This window comes from Tyto alba, unplaced genomic scaffold (genome assembly GCF_018691265.1).
Source record: "Tyto alba isolate M040663 unplaced genomic scaffold, T.alba_DEE_v4.0 Super-Scaffold_3, whole genome shotgun sequence".
Lineage (NCBI taxonomy): Eukaryota > Metazoa > Chordata > Aves > Strigiformes > Tytonidae > Tyto > Tyto alba.
This window is the reverse complement of record NW_024881304.1, coordinates 6,218,068-6,240,134: the sequence shown is the minus strand read 5'-3', so window position 1 is coordinate 6,240,134 and position 22,067 is coordinate 6,218,068. Positions and strand designations below refer to the sequence as shown.

The 22,067-nt window shown below is 34.7% G+C and overlaps 1 protein-coding gene across 40 annotated transcripts in view; it reads right to left on the bottom strand.

Annotated features, from left to right (window-relative positions):
• The window catches only part of LOC104366569 (sarcolemma associated protein), an 87,880-nt gene that overhangs the window by 12,214 nt on the left and 53,599 nt on the right, over positions 1 to 22,067 (bottom strand). For 13 of the 40 annotated variants that reach the window (XM_042799428.1, XM_042799434.1, XM_042799433.1 and 10 more), the window contains 6 exons: positions 20,364 to 20,426; positions 14,177 to 14,233; positions 10,656 to 10,736; positions 10,336 to 10,395; positions 4,224 to 4,346; positions 3,355 to 3,429 (listed from right to left, as the gene is read on the bottom strand). In XM_042799428.1, coding sequence (XP_042655362.1) covers positions 3,355 to 3,429; positions 4,224 to 4,346; positions 10,336 to 10,395; positions 10,656 to 10,736; positions 14,177 to 14,233; positions 20,364 to 20,426 — 459 coding nt within the window. Of the gene's footprint in view, positions 1 to 3,354; positions 3,430 to 4,223; positions 4,347 to 4,803; positions 4,876 to 10,335; positions 10,396 to 10,655; positions 10,737 to 10,877; positions 10,991 to 11,352; positions 11,496 to 12,689; positions 12,848 to 14,176; positions 14,234 to 20,363; positions 20,427 to 22,067 lie in introns of those variants that run through there. The other 27 variants (XM_042799438.1, XM_042799445.1, XM_042799446.1 and 24 more) reach the window with 8 other exon arrangements.

The window sequence follows — 22,067 nt, the reverse complement described above, 5'->3', positions numbered from 1 at the left end:
TCAAATTGCAAAATGAATTTTTAATTGAAAGGGTCAGCTGCACAGAATATACTGAACTATAAGAAGTCCTTTAACACTTACAGTTTACTGTAAATGTGTAGCAATCACATAGACAGTAGGCTATTTTACATTTCTGCATGAAGCTAACCTTATAAATTATTCCCATTCAAAACTCTTTTACTACTAAACACATCTCTTCTCTGAGCACAACTATTTTTCATAAACACACATGGAAACAGAAAAAAAAAGCACAGTACAGAGGAAAGGGAAATATGAAATAAAGAACAAAATTACAATTAAATCCTTAAATGATGTAACTGTTTAATTTGCTCAATGTTTCTGATTTGCTTTTTAAGGAATACATATCAGAGTTCACAAGTATTTAATTTATTTCTAACTTGGGGAAAAGCAATTACTAAATTAATGAAGAACTGCTCTGACAGGAAAAGTGTGAAGTTCTTAACATCACTTCAAAATCTAATAAAAGACATCGCAGAGGATTAGAATTACGTATTTAAAGTTACATGATTCAGAAGCAAAGGGCAAAAAGAGGACAGCAGAAAGCATGGGGAAGATAACCAAGGCTGAGTAACCTTCATAGATTACTTGTATTTATTTTTGTTCTCTCAAACCATTACAGCAAATGACAAGGAGAATGTGAGTCTTGCCGTAAACTGATACAGCATAAAAACTACTCACAAGAGACTTGCACTTTCATGACAACTATACTTGATGTTTTTCAGTACTACCTATATCACTGTATATGAACAATTCATATACAGGTACATTCTAGAAACTTTGCTGTTAGTTGATGTACAGTAAAGAAGAAAAATGCATTTTTTTCCCCCCCTCCTCTGAACAGGCTCCAGCAAGACATCTGGCTCATTAAATAAACTAAAGAACCTAAGAATTACCCTATTTCACACTCTGGAGGAAAAAGACAGTATGAGAAAAAAAATATGATAGTTACTATATATTGTTATATGTAAGAGCTACTATAGACAACATTAAATTAGATTTCACAGCAGTTCTGTATAAAATGAAACAGTCTATCTGTTCCATAACAAAGACATTTGCAGCATGATGGGGTTTTAAATATGCATGAGCAACATGAGGCTTACCACCACCTCATTTGTTTGTAAATAGTTTCTACAGGGTTATACTAACAGAATAGCAAACAAAGTAGTAGATGAGAAGAACCTGACAGTAATACAACACATCGCATATTAACAATTGCCTTTCATGTATCCTTACATTAGAAGCCTTGAACCTACCTAACCTGTATGCTAGGAAACCACACGTTTCTAAAACATCAAGAATTACAACTTGCTAACACAGCAAGTGCCCATTAATGAGCAAAGGATTGATTTTTTCCAAACCATATCCTTCTGGTATTTCCTCTATCTAGCCAAGCTAAATTCCTGCTTCTCAGTAATGGCAGTATGTCAAAGAAATCTGGTGGGCTTTTTTTGCTTCTGCCTGCACTGTTGATGAACAATTCTCCCTTTAAATGTTCCAGCGTGAAAACAAGCATGACATGACTGAAAAGCCAAACGCATACAAGCCTTTATAAAGTTTGGTGGAGTTGTAGAAATAACTTACACAGGATAATTACTACCAAGAAAATTGGAATGGTTTCTGAAACACTGGATATAATTTGAAAGTGCAATTAAAAAGCAACTTCCATTATATCTGTTATTTATGTAAGCCATTACCTCATCTAAACTGAACACTTCACTTTTTTTAAAAAAAGTAATGACAAATTACTTGAATTTCCTTGCTTTACCTATCTGTTCATCTAAAGAACTTCACATGTGGAGACAGGATCTCAGTTGTTTCTCTGGCACGTTCTCTTCTCTATGACAAACATACAAAACCATGTAGCACTGGTTGGCACGAAACACTGATTCCACCAACATACTTCAAGAAATGTTAATGCCTGAAGCTGCCAGGATTTTTTCTCTGCTACAGTTTGCAGAGGCTGCCAAGAGAGAATCCTGATATCCTGACCACTTTTCCTCAAGTTGTGAGATGTGTCATACCGTAAAAGTTTGGGAAGCAGCAAGCATACAATGAACATCACAACATTTTGAACTACAATGAAGAGAGGAGGAAATGTTAGCAAGACCTCACTTGATAAGGCTTCAAGAAACAAAAAAGTATTGAACTGACACAGACACATCTTACACTTAAGTTTGACTCTGTCAAACTTTTGATTCTCTTCTCTTGAGAAAAAAAAAAGGTTTATTTTTTCTGCATAGAAATAACTATGAAATTCTAATTTCTAACTTTTGCTACAGCATTTTTTACTTGGATAATTTTCATTGGCAGGATAAGATTAAAAACTAAATTGCTCCTCTTGTTCTGAAGAGTATTATGTAAGCTCCTCCTTCTTACAGGAGCAGTGGCAGAAAACATAAATATTCTTTGCTGTCATTCATATAAAAACAGTGCTATTAAATAAGCTTCTCAGTGTAACTGGTATATGACAAGTACCACATTCCACAAACTACTTCCCATAAAGTAATTTGCTAAAGCTATTTTGATTTCCTAAGAAAGTGAGGACTGTCAGTCCATCTGCCTATCTGCTGATCTGATCTGCCTTACAACCATTTTTTGGTCCAAACCAAATGATATGGTCACAAAGATCCTGAGGTATGGAGCTCCTACAAGTTTCATAACAATCAATGGCTAAGTAAATGTTCAAAGTAATGGTTTCTCTAGGGAAGTCATAATATAACCCTCACTGATTTTAAGGCTAGACTGCCTCTATGAGCTCATTCACGTGAACAGGCTGACAAGTTAATAGAATAAGTGACACACAAGTTGCGTAAATCACTGGATTCCATTCTGCTATAATTATTTTGTGCTGAAAAGAGCATGACTGATCATACTGTTTTTTCAAAAAGCATAGACAGTGTCTATGTTGCTGAAATTTTACTGCACGCTCCGAGGTTGGATGTAGATCTGGATTAAAAAATTCTTTAAGAGGACCTTACCAATGAAGTGAAAACACAGAATAGAACAAAAGAGACTAAACCTTCTGAGTTCTCTGAAGATAAGATAGTCACAGTAAGAATTCCTGGATCATTGAAAGCTGAGAAAGACTGAAGGAGAGAGGAAGGAGAAGAGGTATCTGTTGCAGATTACACCTTTTGCATTTCCAAGTTATGATCAGAACCATAGGAACTGACAGGAAACATTTCACAATAAAATTCAAAGATATGGTGAAAGAAATCAGATTTACAACATATACTCAATTAACATTTTTGTTTATTAGTGCTTATGATAGCACGGAAACTTCCAAAGCTATATATTTTCCCTAAAGAGTGGGGCGAAAGAAAAAACTCATACCTTGCAGAACATTTATTTGCTTGCTAGATTCTTCGACTTGCACTCGATATGCTTTTCTCTCTTCTTCCAATAGTGCTATAAATGAAAGTGAAAATGTGCCCAGAAGTTTCTGTTAGTAAGATGTATTTCAGCTGTGTAATTAATTTTAGTCACAACTTCCCCTTAAATTAAAAGATTAAAACAATCATATTATTTCAGTAAGTTATCAAAGCTAGTAACTGTGTAAGTATTTTAATAAACAGTTAATATTAAGACATCATTCCATTATTGTGGTAGTATTATAAATAATTTGAAATTAATATAATCTGCTGCCTGATCCAAAAACTCCATGTGTGCTAAATGGAAACTAGTGTGGGAGGAGGAAAAAAAAAAACAGCTGTAAATATATCCCATAAAGAACACTGAACAATATGCAGTTAAACTCGACTATACTATTACCTGTCAAAAACAACCCCCAGTTTTGCTGATACATATGATAATGATATAGCTACATATCTGATAGGATGACCTAAACAAAGAACTACCATTGAGTACATTAAATTATGTACATTATCTGACTGAAATACAGATTAATCAATATCTGTAGATGAAAATATTTTACATAGATTACAGATACAGAGTTCAAGTATGTATTCACTACTATGAAAACATGTTGGTTTATCTTGAGCCCAAAAGTCAGAGCTCAATTGGACTGTATGATATAGAGTTCAGAAAAAAAGCAAAGGTTTCTGACATTCCATGAAGGATTTGTGAATGCTATGGAACAAATTTATATGAGACAGTCAGCAAACCGGACCCCACTTTAAGACTACCTGATAAATGCAATTTTAACGGATACCCTAACACAACCAAGTTGATCTGGGTCTCACCTTGAAGTTCAAAGCATTTTTGTTTACTTGTCCTAGCTAGCTCTTGGGCTTCAATCAGCTCCTTGTGCAGTTGCTGAATTTCTTGCTTAGCCTCAGTCTCTGATTGTGCACCCTGCAATTCATCTGATAAAAGAACATTTTCTTTAAATCATAAATCTGTATAACAGTTTAATTTGCACTGCCATGTGATGCTGATGACTTTTTATTCAAATTATCCTAAATTAGTTAAAGCAAACTCAAAATTGGATTAGGTATTAGCAAAAATATTAATATGCTTTTACAGAGAGGAAAACATACACAAACTTCAAAATATTCATTATATAAAACATGCAGTATAAGACAAAATAACAAACAAGAATGAGAGTTTTTAAAAGCACTGTATAGACTGGCAATGATTCCTGGATTAACAGAAACGAAGGAACAACAAGCGTAAGACAATCCTTGACTGTATTTACAACTTGTCTGTTTTTAGAAGGAAGTTGCTCTAACCCTCTCTCCTAGCATACACTTATCAGCAATGACCCTGCATCCCCCACCTCCAAGCCCACCCTCCCACAGCCCTGCTCCTGGCAGCACGTACCAGCCCTGGCAGGCAGCATTCCAGCACCCGTACAGACCCAGCCTTGTACTGAACCTGCTTAATGCCAGTCAGCTGCAAGAGATTATGCAAAGAATTGCTATTAAGTGATTTGCTACTTCCAATCCACAAGTAACAAGCCTTGCTTGTTACTATGCCAGGCTTGGCCTCCCCCTCTCCCTCTGTGGACCATAACTACAAGGAAAGGAAAAATTTAGGGAAATTTTCTAAAACAAAATAAGAAAATGAAGAAAAGTCCACCCTCCTTATTTCATTCGGTGGCCTAGTGAATACTAAACTAAATTTTGCCCTTAAAATTCTTTCCACTATGTCTTAAAATATTAGGTATCTTTAACACAATGAGATACCTCTACATGTTATCTAAACTCTAAATAAAAGCATTTGCTCCTCCCCACAAATTTTTTATTAGCTAAAATGCACATTAAATACCTCTTGGGCTTATAAAAGATAACTTGCAGTCACATACAAATACTTTTAAAACTGAAGTTTTCTGGGGAATTTAAAAGAGGAAAAGCAAGTGTTTGTAACTATTAGCAGTGTCCTCTAATGGACACACTAGAAACTAGATGTAGTGACAAAGAAGACAACACTCTAGCCTGTAGGCATCTGCAATGCCAGGAACTGCATCCAGGAAACTCCTATTCACTAAATTTTCCTTAAGTAGTGTCTATGCGGAAACAGATGTTTCAATAGGCACACAAACATCATCAATAAACTATCCAGGTAGAGGGCTAAAACTTTATCTAAAGCCTGTTAGATGAGAACAGTAAGGGAGGGAAATCAGTGAAAGAAGTCCAGCTGTACATCATAGGAAAGGGAGAACAAAAAAGTAGATGTGTTACACAGATAACTGCTTAATGAACATCTACCACTACAGACCATACAGATTTAAGATAAAGGCACACTGCTTAGAATAAAAACCCTGGAAGACAAATTACTTGACCTTTTGCTAATAAGAAAAAAATAAATACCAGCCATAGTTTAGCTCATCATTATACTTTCAACATTCATATCTGACAGTATATGTCACCAATAAAGTAACTATAAAGTATTTTTTCTGTTTCCTTAATTAAAACAATTGTTTATCAAATCATGCTAAAGTATTCATACTGTATCCTTCTAAGAAAAGAGGCTATGTTTTTCCTATTCTCACAGCACTGAAATGGTGGGATCGAGCAGAGCTAAGGGCACACACAGGCTTTTAGACTTTTTCAGAACAAAATTATGAGAGCAGAAAGAACAAAGAGGACTACATATTTGATCCAAATACTTTCTTTTATAGTTTATTAGAGTTCCAAATCCAAGTTTCTCTTTACTGAACATGTTTTGTTCTTAGCTTCTCATGGATAAACACTTGGGGCAATTAGACTTCCAACCCTCCTTAATGAGACAGTTCAGAAGAAATGGATGAGGAAGGTGACAAATTATGCTCAAATCATGCCTGATAAAGCAGCAGTGTCCCAAATCCAGCAACAGACACCCTAAAGGAACTTTCTGGTGGACAGTATTTTCCAATCAATGAAAACACAAATCATAAAAGATAATACTGCTTCAAAGGAGATAAGGAATGCAACTTATGGGACAACATAATCAGTTTAGCAAAGGCACAATCAAGGTAAAAGCTTTTTCAAATCAAATGCAATAAGGGAATTTCCATACGCCTGACATGCTTCTAAATCAAAAGCCAAGAAATATAAGCATGAGAAAGTAACAGCTTTTCAGTACTACCCAAACTGAGAATTTTAGTGCCTTTTAGTTCAAAGCAAATGTAATTTTTCTGCTAACTAGATTTGAAAATCCTCTGTGAGTAGGATTGCTTTATTTCTAAATAATAAAACTACTAAATATCATCAGGCTTAGAATTAGATCCCTCAAGAAGCAAATTCACACCACAATAACCTGGTTTGAGAACCAATGTAAAAGGCTCCAATTAAAAAAAGTATTTAAGAAATTTCCAGAAGTATTCAGCATTTGACTAACTATTCTCAGAGAAGTCTAAGGAATTCTACCATTAATTACAACAAGGTGCCAAAAAACCCCCAAACAACCCAACAAACAAGTTACATACAACAGTTTCAAAATACTAATTCATTTATTCTAGCTCATGGAAAGTTTTAATCTGTGATCGGATTGCTTGCCATGTTACAAGAAACATTCTTAATTAACACCACTTTGTTTCCCCCACACACACAATGAGGTTTCCCTTAACATCAGCTCTACTGGTAGATTTTAAATTTTTAAAAGAAAAATTGTGTGATCTGTACAGATCATTCCCAAAGCACATGAAAATTTCTTGTCCTTCAATCTGGCTCAGGAAAAGGAATCTAACCCATGGGTCAACTTTGAGAAAAATGACCACTTCCAAATCATTATGAATATGATGATGTGCGAATGAATATTATGCATTTTTAGGATCTATAAAATAAGTTTTCAATAAAACCAGAATAAAAACAAAGCTCAGGTTAAATTAATGTTTCTAAACATGAATATACTAACAGAGCTCTGCTTATATGTTTGCCTTTACACTTTTGTTTTGATAACAGAGATGACAGAGGGCTATGACACATGGGCTATGGTCTTAACTGATCCCTTATCTGTATGTGCCTGGCCTGTGGAAGCAATTTCATGGGCAGGCTGGTATTTCTCCAAATCTCACAGTAATTCACATGCAGAATTTTGCAGGATTTCTCAGATTATTCAGATGACTATTTTCAGAGTGACTATACTCAGGTGAACCCCAAGTTTCCTTCAGCTTCATAAGATCCACGTAAAGAAAATGGTATTATATATTTAAAATACAGTATCTGGCTATTGTAACATAAAACAATGGTTCCCAAACTTTCTGAATCAACAGACCATTGCTGATTTTAAAAATTTCTTATGTAAACTACCACTATTCAGCAAACCCTAAGTGAAAACACTTCTTAAAATTCCATGGATCAGCTTTGTAGTTACTATGAAAATATAAGTTGATAAGAACAAGATTAATAACCTTCCAATAACATTTATTGTGTCTTCCACCTGTTTAACATTTACCCATTTTAACTTTTCAATAAGTAGTCACAAACAGTCTGTCTAAATAGAAGCGCCCAGGGAATTGTTATTAATGGCTAATAAAGCCCTTTACCTTGTGGAAAAAAAAAAGGCAGTTCTCATCTGTGTCAGCTTTTCCCCTTCCCCCCCTTTGCCAGATTCTGACTCGCAGAAAGTTGAAACCAATACTGAATACACTCAAAATTTACTGATGGTAAATACACTTGGAGGAAACTACAGCAATTAAAAGTCTTACCATTTTCTTGTTCCATTAGTTCGTTTTTTTAAATTCCAACAGTTAAACAAAAAGGAACATTGCCTTTTCCAGCAACCATTTCCGCATTCTAAACAGCTGCCAGATCAGAAATGTTCTCACTCTTCCTTAATTATATGACTGCATAACAAATCCACTTGAAAGTCTTTCTGCGGCAAATAAGATCCTTTTAGGGCTAAGTCTGGCATATGAAGTAGCTCTCTGACAAAACCTCAAACAAAACTGCGGGTTTATAGGCTCTTCATAAAAATTACAAGGGCAAATGATTCATTGTAAAGATATTTTTTAATGGTTTTGTGAGAGCAAAATAGGAATAGCCATAAATAGCCTCAAGAGAAAAAGAGTTATTCCAATTATTTTAGTTAATTGCAATATGCAGTTCAATAGCAAAGCAGTCTGTGTAAATAGGTATTTTTCTACTTATTCACTTTGAAGTTCAGTAACTGTTATGGTTTAAATCTTCAACTGAGTAGAGTCAGATGAAGCAATGAAAACACCCACATGAGGAAAAGACTGCTTCCATGTTACTACAGAAAAACTGATTTTAGTCCTTTGCTTCACTAAACCCTTCCTGCCAATTTAATATACCCTGGATATAGAAAGTATAACTACATCTGCCCCTTGCTGTGATACGAGACTGTTCTAATACAGGAAGTAGCATGCTCACAGCAGCCTTATCTTGATCTTGGGCTGTTAAACAAACCTTTCTGACAGAACTTAGGAAGACTTCACTTGCACGTAAGAAGAATTCAGGAATCTGTGGTTATCAGCCTAAGGGCTCCATGGACTACTTTTAATGTGTCTGCAGAAGATAACTAAGAAATCCAGCCAATTAGAAGTAGTCTTCAGCTGGCTATCTTAAAGTTATAAGAATTAGAATTAAAATAATTTTGACATGAACTGAATTCAGTTTCTCTACTACACTGTTTAAATACAAAGGGTTGTTCCATCTGTGAATTCTGAGCAAGCGACAATGCTCACAGGAAGCAAACTCCTTAATGCATATGCCATTCCGGACTTAAAAGTTCTTATACTTAATGAACATCATGCTTTTCAACTGAAATTTTTTTTTCAAATTAAACTTACTGTCAAACCCAAATTTATTACCAAAAATAAGCCTATCATAATCACTAAGAACAACGTTACCAGATTCTACCTTCTACTATAGGAAATCATTGCATATACTTGTTATTAACTGCAGACGTAAGAGCAAAACCCAAATAGAAGATGCTCAATATCTCAATCGCTCCTTTTAAAACTGATATCCCACTGGAAAATATCAAACTCAAGTTTAGTTTCACTGTTTGGAAACATTATAAACACATGCAATTTTTGGAAGTCTTTCTGTCATAAAATTAGAGAAGTGTTAACAATTACAAAAAAAAGCTCTTTTACAGGTCTCCCAAATTTCATTATAATTTCATGCCTTTCTGAACCATGCAGAACTGTGATACTTTTTTTACTTGTGATCCCAACATAAGCATTTTACAGACCTTACAAATGTCTAGTTGTACATAAAGCATAAAATTAATTTTCAGTATGATCAATATAACAGCTAATTAATACCCCATAAATGTTTCAGCTCACGAATACATAAATATTAGCTTGCTAATCAAGTACATGCCTTCAGTGCAAAGAACGGTAAAAATTTTCATTTTATACCTATGAAGCTCAAAGCTAAGGCTCAGCAATCATTCTAAATACAGTTACAACAGGAAATTCAAATCTTGGTTGTGTTAACCAAAAAAAGATTTTAGGGTTTCTTTTTAACCCATTAGGTGCAAACTAACAGAAGCATTTCTAACAGTGATGGAAACTATACACGTAAATTTTCGCAATGCTTAAAACATATCAGGGATGGAAGAATTCTTCCTCCCCACAACTATTAGCCCTAATTTCTGTGTATGCTGAAACTATTTCTCAACTCCACTTGAAGTTATAACATGTAAATTCCTAGAACAGTGTTGGTGAGTGCAGAAACTAGCTTTATGCACAAATTAGTTCTATCCTAACATTCAGAAGTATGCTTTCATATCACATCACTCAAAGGAATCACTACTGATATTTAAATGCAACTCTTCCATACTACCATGATTAAAACATCTGAATTTCAGCACTCTATTTGAAAAAACATTTGATAAAAACCAGGCAGACAAGAAGATATATATATAGATTATGCATCTAAGGTTACAAAAATAAATGTTTACCTTTCAGAAGAGCTACTTTAGCAATAGGTTCATTTAGATCTTGATCATCCATTTGGGCATCTAAAAAAAAAAACCCCACACCTTTCAGAGAGCAGGTAGACTGCAGACAGTTTTCATATACGCATTCTTTAAGTGAACACAAGCTTTTATGTTCTTCTGACTTTACAACACTTAATTATGAAGTCCTAAAATAGACAATACTGCTCTAAGCTTGTATCTGGCTCTGCATAACACACACCTTCTCCACTCTTTTAGAAAATGCTCAGTATAAAGTAATTCAAGCTAATTAGATGTTACAGAAACCTCAGTTAAACACTTACCTGTAGTGTCGTCACTGCTTTTTTCCTTGCTTGGACTAAGAGTGTCTGACAAATCAGATTCTTTGACTCTTGCTTGATTCTCTGTAAGAGAGAAGGAAAATCAACTACAATCAGTAAATGCTTTTTTCGGTCTCTTACTCATAATTTCTTCTATACATCTATTTATTTAACTATTGCTAAGTATCAATACAAAACAAATTAATGGAAGAAACACTTAAAAACCTGGTGTTTGCTTATTTCTTTCTAAGTCTGGGCTAAAATGGATTCAGCATCACTGAAGTCATTAATCTAGCCTAGCATCTAATAGGGGATGCAACTGCCTCAAGCACAGATTGAATTTTTGTTAAAGCTGTATTCTTGCCAGTTGGAACTCTGTGCAAAAGCTGATTGAATCAGGGAACAAATAAGAAAAGAAGACTAGAACAATGCAGATACTGTAACATGTCAGAAAGAAACTGCTGTTAAGAATAAAACTGTGCTTCAGTGTTTTGGACAGATAAAATAATAGCAACAAGTCTTGTATATACTGTACTGTTAAAAAGAAGCATTGTATGAACCAGTAAAGAATTACAGCAACATAAATTAGTACACTAATTTCTAGAAAGAATTTTCAGTTCAAATTGTATTAAGAGAAGGCAGTCTATGTCCTTTCCACTGAAAAATACCTCCATGAAATATCTCTTCATACACAACTCACCACATTATTACATGCAGCTTAGTGAAGCCACACGGTTTTGTTTGGTTGTTTTTTACCCTTTTTTTTCTTTCCCAGTTCTGGATTTTCAATGGAGACCAGACATTTTTAAAAGGTGAGGGAACTTTATTACACTAGTGCATCCTGTTCCCACACAGAATTATCCCTGACTCAGAGTCTAAATACTTTATGAGGCTGTAATCTCTTTTTTTTCTTTTTTTTTTTTAAAAAAAAAAACCTGACCATTCCAGTTTAGTTCTGATGGGTCCATTAAAGAAAGACACACCATCACTGGTGTGGGCAAACCCACTAAGTCTGTCAGCAAGGAACCACGTCACTGACATGCAAGTGAAGTTACACATAATGAAGTCTTTCTTGGCTAACTATGCATGGCCTTGCTTTGACAGCATCGCTGCCCACCCACAGATGAACAGAGGTTTCCTCTGAGTCTCAAGTTTCAGGTAGAGATATACATATATTAAAAGGCATCATTACAACATTCCCAGTATACAGACTTTACTTCTACCATACATGCAGTAAAGCACAGTGAACACAAGTAACTTCTTCGTATATATATACTGTAGATGAAACAGAAAGGTACCAGGACATGGCAAGAAACATGCACAGCAATAAGTAAATCAAGTGTGTTATAGCAATAGGGTTAGTATATGAAAATATGTAAGAAACAAAGGAGTAATTGTTTTTTGAAATTATAAGAACAAAGAGAACTAAACACCCCCAAAATGAAAGAAGTTAAGTGGAAACGGAAGACAATCTGTGCACCTACAGGGGGTAATTAGCAAAATGACAAAACACAGGCAGGTTAATAGGAAAAAAAAATATTTTTTTTTTCTTCCCGTAGCATGCAAAGTTTTCTGTTTCCTTGTGCCAGAACAACATCCACTTGTACATGAAACAGAAGGCAGCAAGTACAAACAAAGCAGCTGATCAAGAGCCAGACTCCTTCTATCCTAATGTAACTGAAATCACAGGAGAGGAAGGGGAAAGCACCCATACACTGAAAGCACATTAGGGGTTTGGACCTGGCAGCTATTCCAAACATCGCTCTCATGACTTCAGCAGACTTTGAAGCTCATAATGACTGACGCAGTTAAAAACATGATGTTTGGGGGTGGTTCTCTGCTACAACAAAAAGAGTACTTCCCTGTATTTATGAATAAGGTTTTAAACTATTATCAAAAGATGTTACAACACAAAGCATCTTGCATGTATCACACAGAACCAATCTCACACAATTGCCATTAAAACTGTAATAACTACTAAGCCAAGTAATATATTATTTATAAAGTATTAAGACAAGTATATCCTAAAAGCCTCACCCATGTTGTTTATATTCGTGGCCAATCCAGAAGTGCTTAAGCTGAACAATATCTGTATCCGACTAACTTTACCATATCTGGTCATACATGGAAACACAGCTTTCTTGCTCTGTGCGAAACGGGAGGAACAGTGCAAGCTCCAACCACTGAATTACCTCTCTCTCCCTGCACCCTGTCTCGTATTCTCCTCCCACCCACCCTTGGGTACACCAGCTCCTTCCTCCCTCCTGCCCTCCTCCCCTTGAAACAAGGAACAAGACTAGGCACCAGAGGGAAGATGCATCAGTGCCTACATCTGAAACAGGAGAAATCAAAAAGAGAAATGATTTAGAAAGCTGCTTCCTATTCTGGAACCAGAGTCATAAGCACAAAACTCTTTCCTGTACTATATTATTTCACAGCAGTTGTCCCTATTTCCCGTAATAAAACTGAGCTAAATAAATATAGCCAAAATGATTAATTATATTAAAATGTGTTGACAACATACTTACTTGATGAGTTAGAATATATTAAAACACTAAAAATAGCTCTTCACTTTGCAAGATAACTGGCATGCAAGTGTTACGTTACAGTTATTGTAGGCATTCTTTTGCCAAATATGGCAGGCTGTCTATAGCTTACATACAGAAACAAATTAAAGGTGCAATTTCATACATTAAGGTAAAAGAAAATAAAAAGGTCTCTAAAATACCAGAACTTTTAACAGACTAACATTTATCCAATAACACTCCGCAGAAGGACAGAGAGTAAAGAAATTAGTTAATATGTGTAGACATTAAAAAAAAGCTACAAAGGTAGAGTCAGCCTGCAAGTCCAAACAATCTTACATTATTAGACAGATAGGAAATACTGATCAACACACTTTGCAGCATTCTTGATTTTGGCACTGCAAGATAGGGATGACTGTTCCTTGACAAGATAAAACTTTTTGAATCAGCTCCTTCTGTTTTACTTGGTTTATACGGAAGATAAAAGAGTTAGACATGTACAGATATATTTTACTTGGAAAAGGCACTTTTAGGAAGTTAACAGTTATTTTAAAGTAATGAGGGTGTAAGTTAGAAAAAAGTAAAATTAAAATACACTTTTATTTAAAACTTAAAATGAGACCAAACATTATTTCTATTTAGTCCTATAATAAGAACAAAAACCTGCCTGAAATTTACACAGGCACTAAAGATTTAAATAAATTTACAAAAATTATTATATTTTAATTGTTTTTAAAAATGCACATCAAGGTAAGAGCTCCATCAAAACTGAGGCTATAATTTCATGCACTCAGTCTTCAGAAATAGTTTATTTTAAATCTTTTTACCCTACAACAGTATTTGGAGCAGAGTTCGGTAAACAATATACCTCCCCCTTTATTTATTTTCTTCTTAAGTGAGTATTCAACAGAACTCAAACTGCTGGTTTAAGAGAGAACATGCACTGAAGTGACACAAGAAACATGCTTCAAAAACAGTTAAATAATCCAGAAGTCTAACCTTTCAAAAGCTTTGTTTCTTCCACTTTGGTTAGATGTCCTTCATCTATGATCTTGTCTGCCAAACAAAATAAGTGTTACTTTCCAAGCTCAAATTAAGCAAGCTTTTCCCTGCACGCAACTACGTAGAGTACATTCCATGACCAAATTAAAAGCTGATAATATTACTTCCTACTCAGGCTTGAACAAAAACTTTATTCTGGCATGGAATAATGAAACAGAGCACACAAGCCTGTTGGAACTTTGTGAAAAAGTGCGTAATTATTTCTTCTGCAATTTTTTAGTTTACATTTTTAATGCTTCAGTTCACTAATGAGAAGTTGGGAAAATATTTAGGAACTTTTTTTTTTTAAATGTAACTGGGAACAATAAATATTTAATACATTTCTTAAATTGTAGTTATCAAAAAAGGAACTTTAAGAGCCAGTTGCCTGAAAGAGATATCCACCCGATGGAGTAGAAATCTACAAATAGGCCACAGTAAAACTGCAAGTGAGAAGTCACCTCCACATCACAACCGCTTTAACAGTGCCTACTAAAGGTATACAAAAATAGCCTTTCTTAGCTTAAAACTTTCAAAGCGCTGCACAAAATTCAAAAAAATTGTGCATGCATCACATTCAGGTTCACAAAAACAAACAAGAGTTTACGTATAGCATTGACAGGAAAGTCTAGCCATGTGTCAGGTGCATAAAAACCTTCATCCTAACTCCAGCTAGAACACATGAAGGCAAACAGTAAGATCAAGAGAAGAACACATCTGGATTAATCATAGATTCTAAAAGAACTACTGAACCATTAATTAATTTATTTTTTGAAGGAGATCTCATACTTTCAAATGTCTTAAGAACAAGCTAGTGATGCCAGCATGCAAAATTATTGAGGGTCACATTTCTTACAGATCACATCATCAATTTCTGTGCAGTAGATTTTGCAATTTAGACAATGTTGAAAGCTGTTAACACCCACAGAAACACCAGGCCTGAAGCTGCCTCTGCCTCCACTCTGCCAGCTGCCCAACAGTCAGGCAGGGAACTGAGTTTGCTGGTCACCCCCTATGCTATTAACAGGTAACTGAGATGCAGAGAAGACTGGCGAGCAGCATACACAGGAGAGTTCAGATTACGGATGCTGGATGACAGTAAATACTTTTCAAATTTTTAATTAAAAAAATAGTGAGCTTTAGTCAGCATTTCCAGTTTCAAGTAGCTCTGAACATTAAGAAGTCTCTGTACTTCTCTGATGACATCTTGCTCTAACCATGGCAAGCTAAGGACAGAGGTAGGACAAGATTTGCAGGGAGGTATCTTTTTCAACCCTACAAGCTTTGAGATGAAAAAACCCTGAGGTCTGAAGAAATTTTTGTATGGCCAAAAGCTTATCCTGTCTTCTTCCCTCCCTCACGGACAGACAAACCAGTCTAATAGTTTTATCTACAAATATTGTCATGCATTCCTATAATATTTTACAAATACTGCTTCAGAAATATACTGAACAGCACACAGGACTTTCAGGATTGGCTTCAGGACTCAAGCAACTGTAGGAGATCACTCATCATCCAAGCTCAGACCAGTCTCAAGTTCCTCAGAGCTGGAGAGAGTCACTGTGCCTAGACTGAGGAAGGCACCGCAGAGAGAATCAAGTTACTGCAGCCACAAGTGAAGAGTTACTGAGTGATATCATGAGCCCTCTTCCATTAAAAAAAAAAAAAAAATCTAAACAAAAGTCTTCATTTGTGATTATTTCATGACTCAGCTGAGGCTGGAAGAGAGGTGGGGAGGAAGACAGGAAGAAAGCAGCAGAGGAATTCTGCTCCTATGTCTGAAAAAAATCGGTTGAATGCAGAAGACATACATGCAGAGTAGCTATCAGCTGCTTGATCTGAACTGGTAACACCTCACCTGTGCTAAGCTGTTAGCTTGAAATAGGCTTCTATAATCAGTTTACAGAAGAAAATTTAGCATTGTGAATTGATTAATCTTGGAGTTTTCACAATTCGGTAACTGTTAATACCAGAATAATTACAGTACAAAACAGAGAAACTACTCTTCTTGACCCAGGTGTTTTTCCAAACTGCAATCTTTGCAGCAGCTCTTAGGCACTTTCAAGAATTCTCAATTCCTATGACTAAAAAAATCTGCAATTTTTTTTTCTTTTCCATGGTGTCTTAATGTTTTCTAATGTCCATTATGAATTTCAACATTTATACATAAGTTCTCATCTTGATGGTATTTCTTCAGCAAAAAATTTCAGTAGTAACACACAAGTCCCCTTGCCTAGCGTGACCAAAATCTGGTACAGCCAGCACTTGTCACTTGGCAGCTGACATCTCTCTGAACTTACAAGTAATCATTCTCTGTGTATTAAAAAATGCTAGCATTAGTATACTTTAAAGCCAACAAGAAAGAGTTTATTTAAGAGTTATTATATGACTGTGTATATTTAGAAAATAAACAGAAAATTAGGTGTTGATGTCACTGAACTACATAAAATCTTATTCTGTACTGTTATCACCCTAGTCACTAGAAATGGCAGAAACCAGACAACAAAGTAAAAGCAGACATACATGTATCTTTAAAACTTCCCTTTTTTGGATCTCTGCATCTTTTCATATTACTATTTCAGAAAACTTCATAAACTTGATTTTTTTTTTTTTTTAAATAAGTCAATCCACATTTTCTCTGAATCAAGAGGTGAATTTCTGGCTAGCAAAATATAAATTAGAGGGAGGACCCTAGCTTTAATTTCTGTCACAAATAATTTATATCTTCTATGCTATCCACTCACTACTTAAAAAAAAGGATAGTTACTGACACATACCATAAATAATTTTTACTGAATCTGCTTTGAAGTTAAGCTTTCAGTTCATCTTTAAGATAGTCTATGTTTCTTTTTGCTGATGAATGCAGTTCAAAGGTAGCTTTCCTTTAGGTTTTTAAGCATTTCCTATTTTTCTATTTAAGAACTCCCTTTTAGATTTAGGTTATCACTGTGTGTAAAATAATAGTTAAGATCTGTTAACATTACAATGACTACTTAAGTAACATGCCCCCAATACATTTATGTTGTTATATCAAATTAGTCTTTGAAGGATGCCAGTTCTGAAGATCCGTGAAAGGAAACCCAGACCTCAATACACAAATTTCAAACCATCTGAAAAAAGTGATACTAAGCAGCTTTAATTTTACTTGCCACCTGCAGGTCATAAATTCATGGAGAAGTTGAAAATAGCCATTCAATCCATCCAAAACCTATTCCATTTTAGATAGATAAATTAAAAAAAAATAATAAACAGGCAAAAAATTGACTTGCATTTAAAATTGTAAATGCAAAAATCACAACCTGAGGAAAAAAATTACACAAATAAAGAAGAGTTAGATTGGAGCAAAAGATAGGAAGCTAGCAGGGCACCAAATCTCTCTTTAGTCTATACATCATCACCATTTTTGGTAATAACTCATATAAACTAATCAAAAAGAAGCACCATGACTTTTGTTGTCGATGTCACTGGTTTTCACCAGTGATTACTAAAAAAAACGTTATGAAATGAGCAACAAGTGGACTGAATGTAATGATCAGAAAGTAACAGACTTTCCAGATCATTCGGAGTAAGATTTCATAACATTCTACAGATGTTGTAGATCAGGACAGGTTACTGGATGGTATCATGAGCCATATTGTGCTTAAAAAATAAACAAAAAATGTTTAAGAACCAACAGAAGCCAGATTTTACAAACAGTGCTACTCAAGTTAAGCATTCAAACTGCATTGCAACTAAGATTTTAGTGTTGTGTTGTTTCTCCCCCACGAAAAGAATTCTACGTTTAGTACCTTGAGAGGTCTTGATCGATTGCTCTGAACTGATAAGCACTTTCAACTGCCTTACCACCTCTGTAGCAATGTTTGTATAGAATACCAGATTGTTTAATCATCTAATTTTCTTTCTTGTGCTATCTTACGTACTCCACTTCCTTGACTCAAGCTGTTTTTCCTAATTTTTCTGCTTGTGGTTTCCCAATTTAAGTGCTTCTTCCTCAGAACTATGGAGATGCGCATGGTCCCCACTGTACCAGCACAATTCAGAAACTTCTCTTCCAGTCAAACTGTACAGTTGTCTCAATTCTCTCGTCTTTTTAGATTTCTCTTATGGTTTCCAGATCCTATAGTTTTAAGTCCTCTGCTTGCATTACAAAACAGCAAACCCTACATAAAAGAATTTCAGTGAGTGACTCCTATTTCTGAGATTTTTACTGTACTATTATTTTTTAAATAATCAATCTGCTTCTCTCCCAATACCTAAATCTCTGGGTAAAAAATGCATAGTATCATATGATGAACTTACTCAATATTGCCAATATTTATGATACATTGAAATATTTGCCGCATGTCTTAAATCTCTAGTTCTTGGCAATCTCTGGAACTATAATTTTTCTCCCCACTAGTTCCCAACCCTCACTGCTGCAGAGAGCAAAGAGTAGGACTGAAGGGTAGCACTTACATACAAAATGAAAATAACAGGTCCTGCAGCCTGCAGTTCAACCTCACGATTTTGTGGGGCCTGACTCAACATATTTGAATTTTGGAAAAGCAAACTTTCAGTCCAGTGATAAATATAGGAGCTGCTGACTTGGATTCTTTTTTGTTCTTCATCATATAATAAAAACTTATACTGTTGCAAAAAATGCAGAATACCGAACCCTGTAAAGTAATACTCATTCTTTTAAAAATGAGGCAATCAAGGCCTTACAGTGTCTTTACTCTAGCTTTCAATCTCTCAAGAAAGGGGAGGTACAAGTAAATTGATCTCTATTTCACTACTACTTCAGTTGCATGTTAGGATCTTTTACTAGATCCTGATGGCCGCTTTTGCTTCTCAACATTGACAAGACTGGTCACATTTAGTTTGCAGAGGTGGGTCTAATACACACTTTGTTAAAACAGGTGAAGTTAACATCTGAATAGTGAAGACAAGCAACCAATTTGTATTTGAACATCACTCAATGTGCTCTTCATTTTTACTCGACAACAAATATTTTTAAATGCAGTTCATTTTAATGTACTGAATAAAGAGGATTTGTACAAGATCTTTGCAAAATTTGAAATTATTTTAAACTACAACCTGACAGAAGACAGCTACCAGTCATTCACTTTTAAAAGTAAACATTTTTCAAGTAAATAAAGTTTAAATTTTCTCAGACAAATATTATCAGTATCCTCTCATTCATTTTGGAGCACTGCAATCCATATCACAGGGAATAAAGTAAAAATCTGTTACACTTCCTTACTGAAATTTAAACGGGAAGAATCCAATGGGCATAATGTCAAAAGAAGATACAGTATTATTTCTGCTTATAAATTTTTCTCTCTGCTCAACTTTAAGAGTTTACAGAAATTATATACCTAAGTCAAAAAATTATGATTTATGCTACTAAGGCATTTTCTTTGAAGTTTAATAGCACTTTTCTCACTTATGTCTCAATGGACAAAAAGTTTTAACATCTTCAGTTCTTCTTTAATTATAGACATGCAGACGGCACTGTTTCATTACTCATTTTCAAAAGCCATTTGCTTTGAAAAACATGTTTGTTTTTCCAGAATAACACATCTTTCTAAAGATTGGTATTGCATATTTATGTTTTATTTTTCTTTTAAAAATCTCTTAGATTTGCACATAAAAATTAAGGGTTTGTTTTCCTTTTTGTTCTTTGTAACAACTACTCTGAGAATGTTTAAGACCTTTGTCAAAAAAATTATAGATATATGAAATCAAGAAAACGCATCACCACTTTATCTCTGTCCTAGCTCTGCCTGTGATATTTGCTTAAACTGATAGTGTTTTGCTGTCAACTTCTTAATTTGTAACAGGTGAAAAATTACACTCTGTTTTAAACATCATGTGGCAACATTACCACCCTTTTATTGGTCGGAGGACAATAATGGATTAATTGCTAAGAAGAGACAATGTGATCACCGCTTGCAAGAGCAAAGATAGTCTCTTACTACTACTATAGGCATCTGCTTGATATTACAATGCCACAATTATATACTTAGAAAATTTCTGCTACTACAGAACTATTAAACAGTAGTGACAAATTCTGTTTTTTATCCAACTTTTCTGGGTTTTCATCCACCTTTTCTGGGTTTTTGGTTGTTTTTAAAGCAAATGTGATGAACACTCTTGTACTCACTCTGACATTCTATGAACTGATGAATAAAAGTGCAGTCCCCTTCACTCTTTGAAAGAAAGTGCTCTAGTAAAGAAAGAAACACTTAAGTTTACATCATCTTATTTTCAAATTGATGCAACAAAAAATTTGAAAGGCATATTAACAATATTTGTAACTGTGTATTTACTGTGAACTTTTAAAATCTGAGTTAATATGCAATCAGACAAGATGTAGTTGAAATGACGTCTGAGTGGTATTAGAAAATTGATTACGCTCTTGAACTGATCAGAAGGAAGTACTTCACCTGCATTTTCAAATGGTACTTTTAAATACTAAAATCTAATAGCAGTTCATAAACATAATAAAAAGCCCCTTATCTCAATAGAAACTATTAAAAAAAAAAAAAAGAACCCAAGCTTTATTTAACCAACTTTAGTAAGAACCAAATATTAAAAGGCCAAACATTCTGTATTTGGCATTTGCTGTATTGCTCTTTCAGGTTTGGTGGTGACAAATGACTTCCACTGAATCTCCATTGACAATGTCGTATTTTTGGAAAAAGATTAATACACAAAAGTCATATTTAAATTACAATAAATTTAGGACACATAAGATGATACACTACTGAAACATGCAAATTTTTTTTTTTTTTTAGCCTTTTTACACGATCCTCTAAGTGACTGTATACAAATTTAACATATCCTCTTTTATATAGTATATGGCTTACAAAACTTAAATATGAAACCCAGGTGTGGTGTAACTCACTGAGAAACATACCACTTTGATAACTCCATTCGACCCAACCTTTATCAGTGGCTTGATGTATAAGGAAGTTACTCTCTTTTGCACCAGAATTTTCATGTGTGCAATGAGAGAAAATATAGTCCTAACCATCATCATCTTAGTTCACTTTGTTATATAAAGCCTCTAGAGAGACTATAACATGGGTTCCTCTACTCAGAGTACAGCTCTTTTAATGTTATGGACAGCCACTGAAAAAGTAATGTAAAATCCTTTCTTGCAATGGCTAGGTATAACGCCTATAAACATACCCTTGAGGACTTGACCTGAAGTTTTGAGAGACAGAGACAAAAGGCATCTTAAAAAGCATACTGATTTTACATGGTTTAACCATTTTCCTCTGATGGGAGGGGCAGAAGGGAAAAGGTATATATACCTCTGTATAAATATAAAAACATTTTTTAATTCACTAACAGGCAATTTAAAACCAAAGAAAAAAAAAAAAAAAGGAATTTCTGACTTCTACCTTCAACTCTGAAGTCTTTTCCTTATGCAAAATATCTACATCCTCTTTCACTGCTTAAGGTGCTGAATCTACATTATAAACCCTAAATTCTTAGCTCCTCTAAAACAATGCAAGACTACTCAGCAAAAAAACCCACCAGTAACTGCCTCCTGCTGCTTTCAAGGGAACAAAACCCAAAATCTGGCAGAAAAATTTACTGCCCATCTGTTATTATTATGAAGACTAGATAAAGGACAGGAAGATACAAAAAGGTAGAGACTCATAAAGAGAACACAGCCCAGCAAACTGTAAAATGCCAGAGAAATGTGGATAGACCAGGTATAGCAGAGATGCACAAGAATGCGGTATAACAGAGAGAATAATGGAAAACTAAGCTAAAATATAGAATGATAAAATAGCATGGTAGATGCATGACAGAAAAAGGTGATAGACTGTATAAACACACAGAAAGACGACTT